The sequence below is a fragment of the Pelodiscus sinensis genome, chromosome 29 (genome assembly GCF_049634645.1).
Source record: "Pelodiscus sinensis isolate JC-2024 chromosome 29, ASM4963464v1, whole genome shotgun sequence".
Classification (NCBI taxonomy): domain Eukaryota; kingdom Metazoa; phylum Chordata; order Testudines; family Trionychidae; genus Pelodiscus; species Pelodiscus sinensis.
This window is the reverse complement of record NC_134739.1, coordinates 9,255,915-9,269,884: the sequence shown is the minus strand read 5'-3', so window position 1 is coordinate 9,269,884 and position 13,970 is coordinate 9,255,915. Positions and strand designations below refer to the sequence as shown.

At 66.8% G+C, this 13,970-nt stretch overlaps 2 protein-coding genes across 5 annotated transcripts in view; both read right to left on the bottom strand.

The window, feature by feature from the left end:
* Window positions 1-6,745, bottom strand: part of LOC106733105 (voltage-gated delayed rectifier potassium channel KCNH4) — a 42,091-nt gene extending 35,346 nt beyond the window's left edge. For 2 of the 3 annotated variants that reach the window (XM_075911332.1, XM_075911331.1), the window contains exon 1: window positions 6,572-6,744. In XM_075911332.1, the coding sequence (XP_075767447.1) occupies window positions 6,572-6,647 (76 nt within the window). In that variant the 5' untranslated portion in view covers window positions 6,648-6,744. Of the gene's footprint in view, window positions 1-6,571 lie in introns of all 3 variants that reach the window. The other variant, XM_075911330.1, reaches the window with a different exon arrangement.
* Window positions 6,746-9,319: 2,574 nt separating this feature from the next.
* Window positions 9,320-13,863, bottom strand: HCRT (hypocretin neuropeptide precursor). 2 transcript variants are annotated; one of them, XM_025179735.2, is made up of 2 exons: window positions 11,450-13,863; window positions 9,320-9,859 (listed from the first exon to the last, which is right to left on the bottom strand). In XM_025179735.2, exons 1-2 carry the CDS (start codon window positions 11,471-11,473, stop codon window positions 9,425-9,427), a joined length of 459 nt encoding a protein of 152 aa, XP_025035520.1. In that variant the 5' UTR covers window positions 11,474-13,863; the 3' UTR covers window positions 9,320-9,424. The 2 variants fall into 2 exon arrangements, with proteins under 2 accessions (XP_025035520.1, XP_006113180.1); XM_006113118.4 differs by having other exon boundaries at window positions 11,488-13,682.
* Window positions 13,864-13,970: the final 107 nt, after the last annotated feature.

The following is a 13,970-nucleotide window of genomic DNA, read 5'->3' as shown; positions in this document are numbered from 1 at the left end:
CCTCCGCCAGAATCACAGACTTAGGGCAGGGGTCTCCAGCCTTTTTAGCCCGAGATCACTTTTTGAATGTAAGTGCAATCGGAGAGCTACCTCACCCCCAAATACCTTGGCCCCGCCTACCTTCCCGCCCCTCCTCTGAGGCCCCACCCCTGCTCATTCTGTCCTCCCTCCCTCCCCCATCCTCCCTCCCTGTCACCAGGCTGGGGCTGAGGGGTGGGGTGCAGGCTCTGGTCTTGGATAAAGGGATCTGGAGTGCGAGAGGGGCTCTGATCTTAGGGCAGGTAGTTGGGGTGCTGGAGGGGGTTCTAGGTACAGGCTTTGGATGCAGGGTACTTGGGGCTAGGGCAAGGGCTTGGAGGGCAGGAGGGGCAGGGTTTCAGGATGTGGGTACCAGCTGGGCCCTGCTGACCTCCGGTGGCTCCTGGGTGGTGGTGCAGCGGGGCTAAGGCAGGCTCACCCCTGCCCTGGCCCTGCACCACTCCCAAAGGCAGCCAGCAAACTCCCTCCATCCCAAGCCCTGTTGTGCCTCCTCTCTGCTCTGTGGAGATGGGATACAGAGTGGGCGGGGGGGCACCTTGACATCTGCACCTTCCTCTCTCCCCGCTGAAAGGACAGCTCCAAGGCAAAGGGCAGGAGATGTACAGGAGTGTGGGGAGGGGCAGCTGAAGCGCTGGCACTTGACAGCCTCTTGGCCAAACCCCTCAGGATGACCTGCCAGAGGCTCCAAGATCTACCAGTCGATCCCGATCGACTGGTTGGTGACTGCTGCCTTAGGAGGTCAGGTCCCAGCCATCCTCGGGGAGAGGATCAGCCCTGGCAGACTCCCACGGCTCCATGCAGGCCAAATTTTAAGCATCTGTCCCTCCCTTGTGAGATCCACTGGGCTGCAGAAGATTCCTTCCCCCCCCCCATCTCAAATGGGCACTTAAGAACATACCATGGGGGGCAGGGATCTCCCGGGGGCTGCATAGGAGATCCTCTCCCTACCCCTGGGCTGGAGATGATCTCTTGGGTGCCAGGTGTCCCCCTCGCCCCAGCTGTCCACTGGGACCCAGCCTCCTCCCTGTGTCCAAAGGGCTCGGATCTGCCACGGCTCGAGGCCTGTCGCGGGTTATGAGCTGCGGCTCCACCCAATGACGGCTCCATCCCAAAGGCGCATCACTTCCCTCCATGAGCAACAGGTTTCCCAGGTGCTGGGAGCAGTCGTGTGGGGCTCCTTCAGGGGGGCCTGGCCCATGGATTCGGCTGCTGGAGTTCGGATGAGAGGGAGGACCCAGCCTAGCAGAGCCAGCAGAAAAGTCCCCCCATGACCGTCTCTTCAGCAGAAAAGGGATCTTTGACCACACAGGAATGCTCACCACAAAAATCCACTTCAATAAAAAAAAAAAAAAAAACCATGGGTGGGGGGGGAGTTGGGAAAAAAATGAACCCCTGCGCCTTGTGAAAGGCCCAGCCAAAGAGAAAACTTCCAAGGGGTCTTCTGACAAATCCCCCAACATTTCCACAAAAAGGACCAAAAAAAGTTTCCGGCTCAATTTTCTGCTGGGGAAAATTCAGCAGTTTGCAAGCAGCTGAATCGGGGGGGTGGGGGTGGGGGACCCACCTTGCCAGGGGAGCACCTGTGACCCACAGAGGCTGACACCCACAAGGGGTGCACTCTGCCCATGCTCCTTTCGCCCCCTCCCGACTGCTCCCACCTTGGTACCTTCCTCTCCCTGTGGCTGGCACGGGACGGGCTAGCACAGGCCCTGCCACTGTTTCTCTGGGCAACCGTGGGCCAGGCCCGTCCCTGCCTCAGTTTCCCTGACGTGGACGTTAATAAATAGTCTCTGAAACATCTGGGCTGCCGGGACTGGCGGCTGCAGGGGAGGTGGCTGAGCGTAGCCAAGCAGGGCCAGTGCGTGCTGACCATGAGCCACTATAGGAGCTGCAGAGAGCTGGGGCGCGGGGCATGTGTCTGTACTGGGGGCTGGGGCGGCTCCTTTTTGGAGGCTCCCCCTCCGTAGCCTGGGGCGATGTCCCCATCCAGCAGCCGGCTGCTCCCTGGGTTTCCCGTCCTCTGAGACTTCACGCTGCCCATGGCCCGGCGGGGCTGTGTTGCTATGCAACGCAGCAACAGGCAGGCCGTGCCCGCGCTCACCACGGGATGTAGCTACATGCAGCAGAGAAAGGCCCTGGGGAGGCAGTGGGCACAGGGGTGTAACATGGCAAGCCCATGTATGGACCCTGCCCAGGGTGGGGGGGGGTTCAGGGGCGTAGCATACTCCGCCCTGCACACCGGAGCCGCGCCTGCCTCGCCATCCACACCGCTAGCTAGACAGGAGCCAGCTGAGCGTCCGGCAGGGGCGGGGAGCCTTTTTTGGGTTGGGGGGCCGCCGACCCACAGAAAAATCACTTGGGGGCTGCGCACAAGGGAGAAGCAAGAAAAATAAAGACAAATAAAAATACCCTCACTGACGTGGCCCCTGGCTGAGAAGGAAAAAGACATTCCCCTGGCACACCAGAGCCTTGCGGGGCTCAGGCTAGTAGATTGTGTGTGCTCCAGCCCCACGGACGGACGACGGAGGGGGGGGGGGCTGGAGCACCAACACAGTCTCCCCAAAGCTGGGGGGGAGCCCCGAGGCTTGGGGGCCGGATCCAGGGAAGCTAGGAGCTGCCACCGGGCCTCACGTTCCCCATCCCTGGCGTACGGGGACAGTACTCTACTCACACAGCCCTACCCTACGGCGCGGGCCCAGGGTGAGCTGGGGGTGGCCTGGGAGGAAATGCAGGCTCGGGGTGGGCTTGGTTTTGTTCTAGATGGATCCTTGACAAAGCCCCATTCCCTGCCCTGCGGGGGCACCCCTATCACCTGTGCCAAGCTCGCACTTGATAACTGTCCCTGGTGCTGAGTCTGGGGCAACCCAGTGCCCTCTGGCAATGCAGAAACGCCCCCTCCCTGCCAGTCCACCAAGGCCACAAAAGGCTGAACTGGCTCTGATACAAGACGCTCCGGCTGGACTCAAATCCGGGGCCAGGCTCCTCTCTGGCCTGACAAACAATATTCACTTTAATCCATTCTTATATAATTCTGGATGCAGCCATGGCTCTGGAGTAGGGGGCTGGGTGGGGGGGCCCTCAGGGCTCCAAGCCTCCCTTGTTACCTCCTCAGTGACTCAGCCCCCTCCCCACGGCAGCCTTTCAGGGAGAAGCTGGGGGCTCGCTCCCTGTGCCCGGAAAAGGGGCTACGGGCCGTCTCATTTGGAAGGGCTGTCAGGGAGCCCCCGGAAATGCTAAATTAGTTTTCATTGATCTTTCTGGAAGCATTTAAACCACAATCCTCTTAGGGGGAAAATCCCAGCGACTGCAATATGGCATTTTATTTACAAAAAGCCATGCTTACTACACCTTCCCCTGGGGATGGGGGCAGCACAGACCAGCTCCCGGGCTGTATCGGGAATTCCAGCAGGGGAGGGCGTTAATCCAAGCCAAAGACGCCGAAGAGGCCAAAGACTCAGGGCAGGAGCAGCCATGGTCTGCGGAAGGTTTTTTGACACTTTCTACCATGTCAGTAGGAGGATGGAGAGAAGCATCTTCCCCTCCTCCAGGCCGCTCAGACTGTGCACGTTGCGGGTACAGGTGAGCGCTTGGAGAGAGACCCAGGCCCCGCCCTCGCCGGGAGTCGGTGATTCTATGAGACCTCCTTAGCCACCCACGAATGCCAGTATTTCAGCCCTGGGTGTGGGGCTCAGGCGTCAGCCCTGGCGACGGAGTTTGGGTTTTGGCCTCAGGAAACCTGTGATGTTTTGTCTAGTGGCTGCGTCCCGTCTGCACCTTGCAATAAAAAATACCCGTGCCAAAATCAAAGCCTCGCAACCCGCCCTGCCCAGGGAGAACCATTGGCCACCATCACTGCTGCCTTGGGGCACCATGGGGTGACACAAAATAGCCACAGTACGGGCCAGATACACCAAGCCTTCTCTCACACCTAGGTGCAGCCCGTCCATCCTTCACGGGGGCAGCAGCGTTATTAGGAGAGAATCAGTCATCTTTGCAGGGAGGAGCAGGGCAAGGGGCTTGGCTAGGCTGGGAATCCCTGAGCAGTCTCCCAGAAGCAGCAGGAAGGGGATGTGCCCAGCAGCCACCCCCACCACAACGCCACCGGGTGTGCGGGGACCCAACACAGGGGCGCAAGGGTCCCTTCTTGCCAGGGCAGAGCAACAAGGAATCACGGTACTTGTCCCGATAGTAGAAGGCTAAACCCTGCCCCTGGGGTTGGGCAGCAGGGTGGGGGCGGGGGCGCTCTGTGGTTTAGGATCCCTGCTACTGCCGTCCCACCCCCTCCGCTGCAGAAGTGGGTCCGGCAGGGCAGCTGGCCTGGGGCTAAGGTCGTGGATCCCTGGTATGGACAATGCCCCCCCCCCCCCTGCAGTTCTGCTACCCCCAGAGCTTGGAGGGGGGGTGGCGGGGAGCCGGCAGCTTCCACCAGAGGGAACCTGGCCCCCCAGGGGGAGGGATCCCCTCTAAGCCCAGCCCCGAAAGTCCAGCCCTATTGTCCACTAGAACCACAGGCCAGCCCGAAGGTGCAGGATCCCCCTCAGCCCTGCCCAGCCCCAAGGTGCAGGGTCCCCCCAGCCCCAAGATGCAGGGTTCCCCCAAGGCGTAGGGTCCTCCAAGCCCTGAGGCACAGGATTCCCCTCGCCCTACCAAGCCCCGAGGCGCACAGTCCCCCCCGGCCCTGCCCAGCCCCGAAGCGCAGGGTCCCCCCCGGCCCTACCAAGCCCCGAGGCGCACGGTCCCTCCCGGCCCTGCCCAGCCCCGAGGCGCAGGGTCCCCCCCGGCCCTGCCCAGCCCCGAGGCGCAGGGTCCCCCCCGGCCCTGCCCAGCCCCGAGGCGCAGGGACCCCCCGGCCCTGCCCAGCCCCGAGGCGCAGGGTCCCCCCCGGCCCTGCCCAGCCCCGAGGCGCAGGGTCCCCCCCGGCCCTGCCCAGCCCCGAGGCGCAGGGTCCCCCCCGGCCCTGCCCAGTCCCGAGGCGCAGGGTCCCCCCCGGCCCTGCCCAGCCCCGAGGCGCAGGGTCCCCCCCGGCCCTACCCAGTCCCGAGGCGCAGGGTCCCCCCCGGCCCTGCCCAGCCCCGAGGCGCAGGGTCCCCCCCGGCCCTGCCCAGCCCCGAGGCGCAGGGTCCCCCCCGGCCCTGCCCAGTCCCGAGGCGCAGGGTCCCCCCCGGCCCTGCCCAGCCCCGAGGCGCAGGGTCCCCCCCGGCCCTGCCCAGCCCCGAGGCGCAGGGACCCCCCGGCCCTGCCCAGCCCCGAGGCGCAGGGTCCCCCCCGGCCCTGCCCAGTCCCGAGGCGCAGGGTCCCCCCCGGCCCTGCCCAGCCCCGAGGCGCAGGGTCCCCCCCGGCCCTGCCCAGCCCCGAGGCGCAGGGTCCCCCCCCGGCCCTGCCCAGCCCCGAGGCGCAGGGTCCCCCCCGGCCCTGCCCAGCCCCGAGGCGCAGGGTCCCCCCCGGCCCTGCCCAGTCCCGAGGCGCAGGGTCCCCCCCGGCCCTGCCCAGCCCCGAGGCGCAGGGTCCCCCCCGGCCCTGCCCAGCCCCGAGGCGCAGGGTCCCCCCCGGCCCTGCCCAGCCCCGAGGCGCAGGGTCCCCCCCGGCCCTGCCCAGCCCCGAAGCGCAGGGTCCCCCCCCGGCCCTGCCCAGCCCCGAGGCGCAGGGTCCCCCCCGGCCCTGCCCAGCCCCGAGGCGCAGGGTCCCCCCCGGCCCTGCCCAGCCCCGAGGCGCAGGGTCCCCCCCGGCCCTGCCCAGCCCCGAGGCGCAGGGTCCCCCCCGGCCCTGCCCAGCCCCGAGGCGCAGGGTCCCCCCCGGCCCTGCCCAGCCCCGAGGCGCAGGGTCCCCCCCGGCCCTGCCCAGCCCCGAGGCGCAGGGTCCCCCCCGGCCCTACCCAGTCCCGAGGCGCAGGGTCCCCCCCGGCCCTGCCCAGTCCCGAGGCGCAGGGTCCCCCCCGGCCCTGCCCAGCCCCGAGGCGCAGGGTCCCCCCCGGCCCTGCCCAGCCCCGAGGCGCAGGGTCCCCCCCGGCCCTGCCCAGCCCCGAGGCGCAGGGTCCCCCCCGGCCCTGCCCAGCCCCGAGGCGCAGGGTCCCCCCCGGCCCTGCCCAGCCCCGAGGCGCAGGGTCCCCCCCGGCCCTGCCCAGCCCCGAGGCGCAGGGTCCCCCCCGGCCCTGCCCAGTCCCGAGGCGCAGGGTCCCCCCCGGCCCTGCCCAGCCCCGAGGCGCAGGGTCCCCCCCGGCCCTACCCAGCCCCGAGGCGCAGGGTCCCCCCCGGCCCTGCCCAGTCCCGAGGCGCAGGGTCCCCCCCGGCCCTGCCCAGCCCCGAGGCGCACGGTCCCCCCCGGCCCTGCCCAGTCCCGAGGCGCAGGGTCCCCCCCGGCCCTACCCAGCCCCGAGGCGCAGGGTCCCCCCCGGCCCTACCCAGTCCCGAGGCGCAGGGTCCCCCCCGGCCCTGCCCAGCCCCGAGGCGCACGGTCCCCCCCGGCCCTGCCCAGCCCCGAGGCGCAGGGTCCCCCCCGGCCCTGCCCAGCCCCGGGCTGCGCGCGGCGGACTCACGGGTGCCATCGAAGCGCGTGGCGATGGTGTCCAGGAAGGTGTTCTGCGGAGCCAGCAACCCCTTCATCACCGGCATGGCCCCGCCGCCGCCGCCGCTCCCCGGCCCGGCCCGCCCGCGGGCTGCCAGCGGCAGGTGCAGCCAGTGCGCCGCCCCGCTCCGCCCTCCCGCTAATCCCGGCCGGGCTGCTCCGCGCGGCCCCGCCCCGGGGGACCCTGCGGGCAGCAGCCGTGCGGGCATTGAGCCCGGGGGGGCACCTTGCACCCGGGGCTTGTGGTGGGGGAGGGGGGACCCTGCGCTCAGGGGAGACCTGGCTCCCAGGGGCTGTGGGGGAGGGGACCTGGCACACAGGGTACTGCTAGGAAAGGGGCGACCCTGCACCCAGTGACTGGGGGGGGGGGGACCTTGCACCCGGGGCCTGTGGTGGGGGAGGGGGGACCCTGCACTCAGTGGCTGGGGGGCAAGGGGGGACCTGGCTGCCAGGGGCTGTGGGGGAGGGGGCCCTGCACTCAGGGAACTGCCGGAAGAGGGGCGACCCTGCACCCAGTGACCAGGGGACCCTGCACCCAAGGCCTGTGGGGGATTAGAGGCGGGCTGGCTTCCAGGGGCTGTGGTGGGAGGGGGCCCTGCCCACAGGGAGCTGCCAGGGAAGGGGGGACCTTGCACCCAGTGTCCGGGGGAGGGTGTCCAGCTCCCAGAGACTGTGCGTGTGGGACCCTGACCGAGCGGGGTGACAGAGGAACAGCTCTAGGCCAAGGGACAGCAGGGAACGCCAGACCCCCAGGCCCCTTGCGAGTGTGTGGGGGTGGGGCTGGTCGTGGGGCCTTGGCTGAGCTCACATCAGTTTGGAGCCACTTGGGGCCTGTCTGCGCTGGACCCGAGAGGGGCCGAGCGCTCTGCCCGCAAAGCCGATGCCAAGGGGCGCCGACATCTCAGCTCTGTGCCCCGGCTCCCTGCCAGCGCTGGGGGACGAAGGCTCATGCTGCCAGAAACGGGATCCAGCGGCGCTTTGACTGGCAGCCTCCCTGTGCTCCCAGGTCAAGTAGGGGGAGCACGTGGCCGTGTGTCCAGCCTGGCCTGCAGAGAGCCCCTCAGCCTCCCGCCCTGGCCTGGGCATCTCCCCAGGGGGGCTCGGGGAAGGAACAAGGTGCCCCAGGGCAGACCCCTCCCTTTGCACGCCCCTGTCTCCCTTCCCTGCACGAAGCTCCCTGCTGCATGGGGTAACCCTCCCAAGCAGCATGGGCCCTCCTGAGGAATTTGCCCTGTGCCCCGGAGTTGGAGGTGGCCGAGGAGGGGACGGGGGGGGAGGGGGGAGGTTTCCCATCAGACCTTGATCCCAGCCAGGCCAAGGAAGCGGCTGCAGCAGAAGGTGCCGGGGTGGGGGTGGGTTCAAAGGCTGGCTCTGAAGTGGCTGGCCTGAGAGATCGGGGGCCAGTCATGGCACAGCCCTCGTCCTCATTCCCCAGCTGTGCACGGGCGCCCTCGTCCCGCTGGGGGGAGAGCCAGCAGGGCTAGGGCTGGCCCAGCACCACTGCAAAGAGAGGGGCTGGGAATCCAGGGCCTTGCTAATTGGAAGAGGGGGTTTGCTTCTCTGGCTCCATAGCAGGGGGCTGTTCTTGCCCCCCCTCCGGCAGGCCTAGGGTGACCCTTAGCTAGGAGTCCGTTGGCTGCAGCAACCACTACCCCAGTGCAGTGATGCCCATTTATTTTCCAACACTGCCATCTGGCTGCCAGCGCTGCCTGGCCCCCGGGCTGCGACCTCGATGATCCCGAGATCGGGGCGTCTGCTACATCAGAGGGGGGTGCCTATTTTTGATGGGGGGGGCATTCACATTTTAGAAAGTGGTCAAGGGCTGCACTTTTCTATGGAGGGGGATGGAGGAGGGAATTGGGGTGCAGGAGACGCTGTGGAGTCTGAGAGGGAGTTTGAGTGAAAGGGGGGGGCACGCACAAATTTCCTCCCCCACTCCGGAACAGAGAGGCAGATAGAGCCGGCAACTGATCTGAGCCCTGCGGCTGCTCTCTGCCTGTGGGTCCAATGGTACAGGCCGTGGGCCAGACTGGAAGGCTCCGTGGGCCAGCTCAGCCCAGGGGCCCACCTAGCTTAGCCTCTGGGCTCTGAGAGCCCCAGCAAGACATCCTGCGGTGCCAACCCCATCAGGTAGAGGTTGGCTGGTGCCAAAGACCAGCCCGTGGGGGGCCCCAACAAGGTCCCCCAAACCACTCCCCCCACACCTCACAGGCCTAGCCCCTCCCTCTTGCCCACTCTGTGCTACGTCAATAAAGTGCCACGAACCACGGGCCACCCGCCTGGGCATCTCTCCCTCAGCCACAGGCCTGCTAGTGGCAGATCAGCCGCCCGGGTGCTGGGTGTCCGCAGTGCATACACAGGGTGCTGGGGGCTCAGAGCCAAGCCGTCCCAGCCAGCTCTGCCCGCTCCCATCCCAGCCCAGCCTCGAGTGGCCTGTAAGTCAAGGAGGGCAGAGCCCCCTGGGTGCACAGCTCATTGCAAACCTGCCTCTTTGGTCTTTCTCGAGAGGCCACCCCCCCCCCCCCTTCGTCATGGCGCAGCAGACACCCCCGCCAGGAGCATGGGTGAGGGCAGGAGAGCTGCCACGTTCTGAACTCGCTCTGCTCAGGGTGGCACCATCGCCTCAGGTTGGCAGCTGGCTGCAGGGGACTCCGGCCAGGCCCCCGGGTATGCCCACCCCATTGCAGTCCCGTGAGACAACACGCCAGGCAGACAGCCCTGAGCCTCAGGCAGGGGTTTATTTGTAAATGGCCCGTGGTCATTAAAAGAGTCCCTGTGGGTCCTCCCTGCCCTCGGGCTGCTGCTCCCCCCACCTCTGGCCACTTCAGGAAAAGCTCTTTGCAGCCACCCCGCTCTGGCCCTGGTCAAGCGGGGCCAGGCACTCCCTGGTGCTGGCAGGGTCAGTGTTGGCAGCACACGGGGCTAGAGGCAGCAGGCCGGTGGGGTAGGGGGAGGCGTCCCGGCAGGCCGAGGCTGGCTGCTCTGGGGCCAGGTCCTCCCGCTTGCCCATGGTGAGGATGCCGGCAGCGTGGTTGCCGGAGCCGTGCAGCAGGCGGTAGAGCTGGCTCTGGAAGGCTTGCGAGCTGCTCCTCCTCTTGCCCAGTGTGAGGATGCCGGCAGCATGGTTCCCCAGGCCGTGCAGCACGTCATAGACCCGGCATGGGCAGGTCTTCTGGCGGCAGCACACGGGCATGCTCTGCCCGGCCGCAGCCAGGGAGCAGAGCAGGGCCAGGAGCAGGAGGCAGGAGGCCTTGTGGATCTGTGAGCACAAGAGGCAAGTGTGAGCGCAGGGCCAGGCGGGTGTCAACGGGGATAAACCCAGCGACACCCCAGCTCAGCCCAGGGGCCCATCTAGCTTTGCATCTGGGCTCTGAGAGCCCCGGCAAGACGCCCTGCGGTGCCGACCCCACCAAGGAGAGATTGGCTGGTACCAAAGACCAGCCCGTGGAGGGCCCCAACAAGGTCCCCCAAACCGCTCCCCCCAACCTCACAGGCCTAGCCCCTCCCTCTCCCAGAAAACCCACGCGGGCGCCACCTCACTACCCTGCCCCACTGTGAACTCTCCGCAAACACTGCCCCCAAAATACCCAGCATGCCCCACTCTCCCAGGGCCACCTCCAGGGCTTGGGTTGCGCAACATTCTTGTGGGCCTCCTGCCCCCTAACCACTAGCCCATACTGCCCTCCCGCAGCTGGGACTAGACCCTTATTTTAAGAGGGCTAAGGGATCTTTCGGAAAAGGCTTTATTTTCCGAAAGATCCGCGTCTAGACTGGCGCTTTTCTCCGGCAAAGCTCCGTGCCGAAAAAGAGCGGCAGCCATTTTTATGCTAATGAAGCGGGGGAGATTTAAATCCCCGCTTCATTCGCAATTGCGATACGTCTAATTTGCATCCTTTTTACGAAAAATCGAGACGTAGCCCAGGAGCGCTAGCTGCCACACACCCTGTGCACAGGCCCTAGTGACCTGCTGCAAAGCGCCAAAGGGGCCAGACTCACTCACTGTTCTCTGCCCCTCGCCCCATGGCAACGCTGTAGAAAGCCCCCCCCCCCCCCCCCCCATTTCCATAAGGGAGAAGCAGCCACAGTGGCAATTAGCACTAATTGGCCCCCTGGCTGGCGGAGGGTGCGTCATGGAGACAAAGCTGCCCCCAGGGAGCCTGCTGGGGCAAGGCAGGGACTGGTGCTGGTGAGCAGCTCAGCCTGTTATGTGCGTGGCTGGCAGGGGTCGTGCCCCAGCTGCCGCAGGCCCCTGGCGGGGTCAGGGAGGCGTTACATGTTGTAGCTGCCCAGTCTCCCTTTCACTCTGACTGCGGGCTCGGTTGTGCACTGCCCGGCGCCCAGCGAGGTCAGGGTTGCCAGATGCTTTCACAAAAACCCCCGAACATGGCAGGAAAAAAATTGATGGAGGAAAAAAAAAAGGGGGGGGGGGGAGCCAAAGTTCTTGAGAAAGAGAAAAAAAAAACCCAAACCAACATACCAGATGTCTGGGCGAAAACCGGACACCTGGCAACCCTAAGTGAGGGCTGCGCTTCCCCGTGCGACGCACCACAGCTCTGAGCAGGGAGCAATTGACACCGTAGCCTCACGGCCAAGGTGGCTCAGGCCACAGGTGCCAGGTCGGCGATCAGGAGACACCAGGAAGAGTCAAAGCAGACGCCACTTGCTCCCTGGCCTGCATCCCCCCAGGGCCTGATGTGCTGGGCTCCTCCCCAGAACTGCCCGCGGGCGCGGGGCTGGGACACATTGCGACACACCAGCCTTTGGTGCCGTGGCTGGCAGGGTTTCCCTCGGGAACGCAGCAGGGGAACCTTGCTGGGGAGGAAAGCCACCCTCATGCCACAGCACTCACCCTTTGGGGTCTGCTCCCCCGCATGCCCTGGCCCGTACCTTGGCATTGGGCGCTGCCATCGCTCTGAGAAGTCTTCAAGGGACGGCGCGAAGCTATGGCATGACCCGGTGAGGTGCCTCAACACCCTGAGCCGAGCTCCCGGGCAGCCAGGGCTTATATAGGGCTGGGCCACCCTGAAACTCATTCCCTGCCCCCACACAACAGTGCTGCCAAAAATAGCCCCGGCAGCCGTGGGGCCGGGGCTGCAGGAAGGGCCTGTCTCTGGGCGACACGCGCCCATTGTTCCCCGTTGCTTGGAGACGGGCCAGGCCCGTTCCCTCATTTGTGACTCCCCATTATGCCCCGGCCGCCTGGTGGCCGTGCTGGCTGGAGACAGGCCGCGTACCCTGGCGCTAATGAGCCTGTAATTTCCTAAGGAATCCGCCAGCCTGCGCGGCACAAAGCAGCCGGAAGGTCGGCGGTTGGGAAGGGAGGGGAGACAATAGCAGCCCCCAGGCAGGGAGGGGGGAGACTGGGCCCCATTAGGCTAATTACCGCGTCCCGACAAAGGGTGACCAACAGCCAAGCTGCACCCGTCAGAGGCGCTGGCGTGGCCCTGTGCGCTCGTGGCACGGTGCGCCTCCGGATCCCCAGGCCCTGCCTGCGGGAGAATTCCCCCACTAGAGGGGCTGGAACAGTTTTTATAGTGGGGGCACCGGTGAGGGCAAGAAAGCAGGGAGTTGGGTTATTACTCCTCCAGCCAGGGCCTCCAGGGCTCCCTGCTGAGCCCCGGGGCCCCGTCGGACTCTCTGAGCTGCTGCTGCCCCAGGGTGGATCTGGGCCAGGGATGGGCAGCCGTAGGAACTGCCCCACTGCCGCCCCCAGGCTAGCATCTGTCCCCAGCCATACGCACGGCTCTGCAAGCTGGATCGCCCCCGGGAGCAGCATGGGGGTGGCCCCCGGGACAGGCCGTCGGTCCCACGGCACAGGGCAAACTCCGCAGCCCCCTTTGCAGCAGGGCCACGGCAGGCTGGCGAGGGCTCCCTGCAGCTCCTGCCTCAGCCAGGAGGGGTCAGTAGCGTGACACAAGGTGCCTTCTGCCCCTGGGGCTTACACGGCTCCCCCAACCCTGCCCAGCCATAGGCCACTGCTCAGAGGTGGCAGAAGCACCCCCAGCCCGTGGCCATGCCAGAACGGCCCCGTGGCCACAGCCCAGGGGTGAAACGTGCCGTTCTCATGGCCTGCCAGGCCTGGGGGTGCGTGTGACTTCAGTCTGGCTGGGCCTATCAGCAGCATCCCAGGCAGCCTGGGCCCATGGCAGCCACCCAGTGCTCTCATGGGGACCAAGACCCCCCCCCTCCCGGAAGCCAGGACTCTCCCCAGCACCTCTAAGGGCAGGAACAGCAGCGTGGCACATAGCTGACTACTTCCGCTAGCCCTAAGCTGCCCCCTACATCCCACAGCACTACAGGCAGCACGGGCTGGAGACCTCCAGCTGACATGGGGCTGATGGGGGTGGGGGCTGACTCTCCATACAGCACCCAGGCTACCAGGAGCAGGGGCTGGCATTGTGAGAAATGAGCCCAGATGCACCGAGCCCTGAAGGGGACTGAGCAGGGGGCAGAGCCATGCCCTGTGGGTCAGTGACGCAGAGCCACCCCAGCAACCCAGCCCCCCGGGGGGAGAGGCTGTCAGTGCCGTCACTGTGGGGGCAGCCCTGGCTGAAAACCCCCAGATACAGGCCAAGGCCCCATGGCTGCGTGTGGGGAGCTGACGTGGGCCCGGCCTGGACTGCACACAGGTGGGGTGGGGGGGATAAAGCACACAGCTGACACGGGCCCGAGGTCCGTAGGGAGCCCTGCTCCCGGGGAGGGGGCCGCGTTTCTGGGCCTCCCCCTCCCGGGCCGGGATCCGGGGTGCAGCAGCAGCCCGGCAAAGCTAGGCCAGGAGGCGTTTTCCTCAACTCTAGGGTGTGAGAGCTTCACCAGCCCCATCCGCCCCGCTGCCAGGGGAGCTTTCCCCATGGGCCCAGAGGGAGGACAGGATCTCCATCCCAGAAAGCCAAGGGCACGTGGCTATGGGCCAGTCACCACGGCAACGGGCCAGGGTCGGGGGACAGTAATGTGGCCAAAGCGGCAGGCGTCCTGGCCAGGAATGGCGCAAGAGTAGGGCACGTTACCGCTGCCTCCCCTGCAGGCTGGGAGCCCAGGCCAGCCCAGCGTCACAGCAGCAAAAGTCTGCACACCCCCCACCCCCATCCCGCTCCTTCCCTGGGCCTGGTGTCCCTGGGCCCATGCAGTCACCATGGGAGCAGCACAGTGCCCCCCACCCAGGAACCCTCGCAGGTTAAGGCCACTGCAGTCTGGGATGTGGGGGCGCTGTGGGCTGCCTGCACCCCAGGGCTGCCCCATGCCAGGCCCAGCACGGCTCCTGGCTGCTAAGGGCCAGCTTGCCCATAGGATCCCCCAGACCCACACGTGACCTCCCAGGCCCTGCCGCCCAGGGCACCTGCCCGTCTCCGGAGTGCAGCCAGCCCCCACCC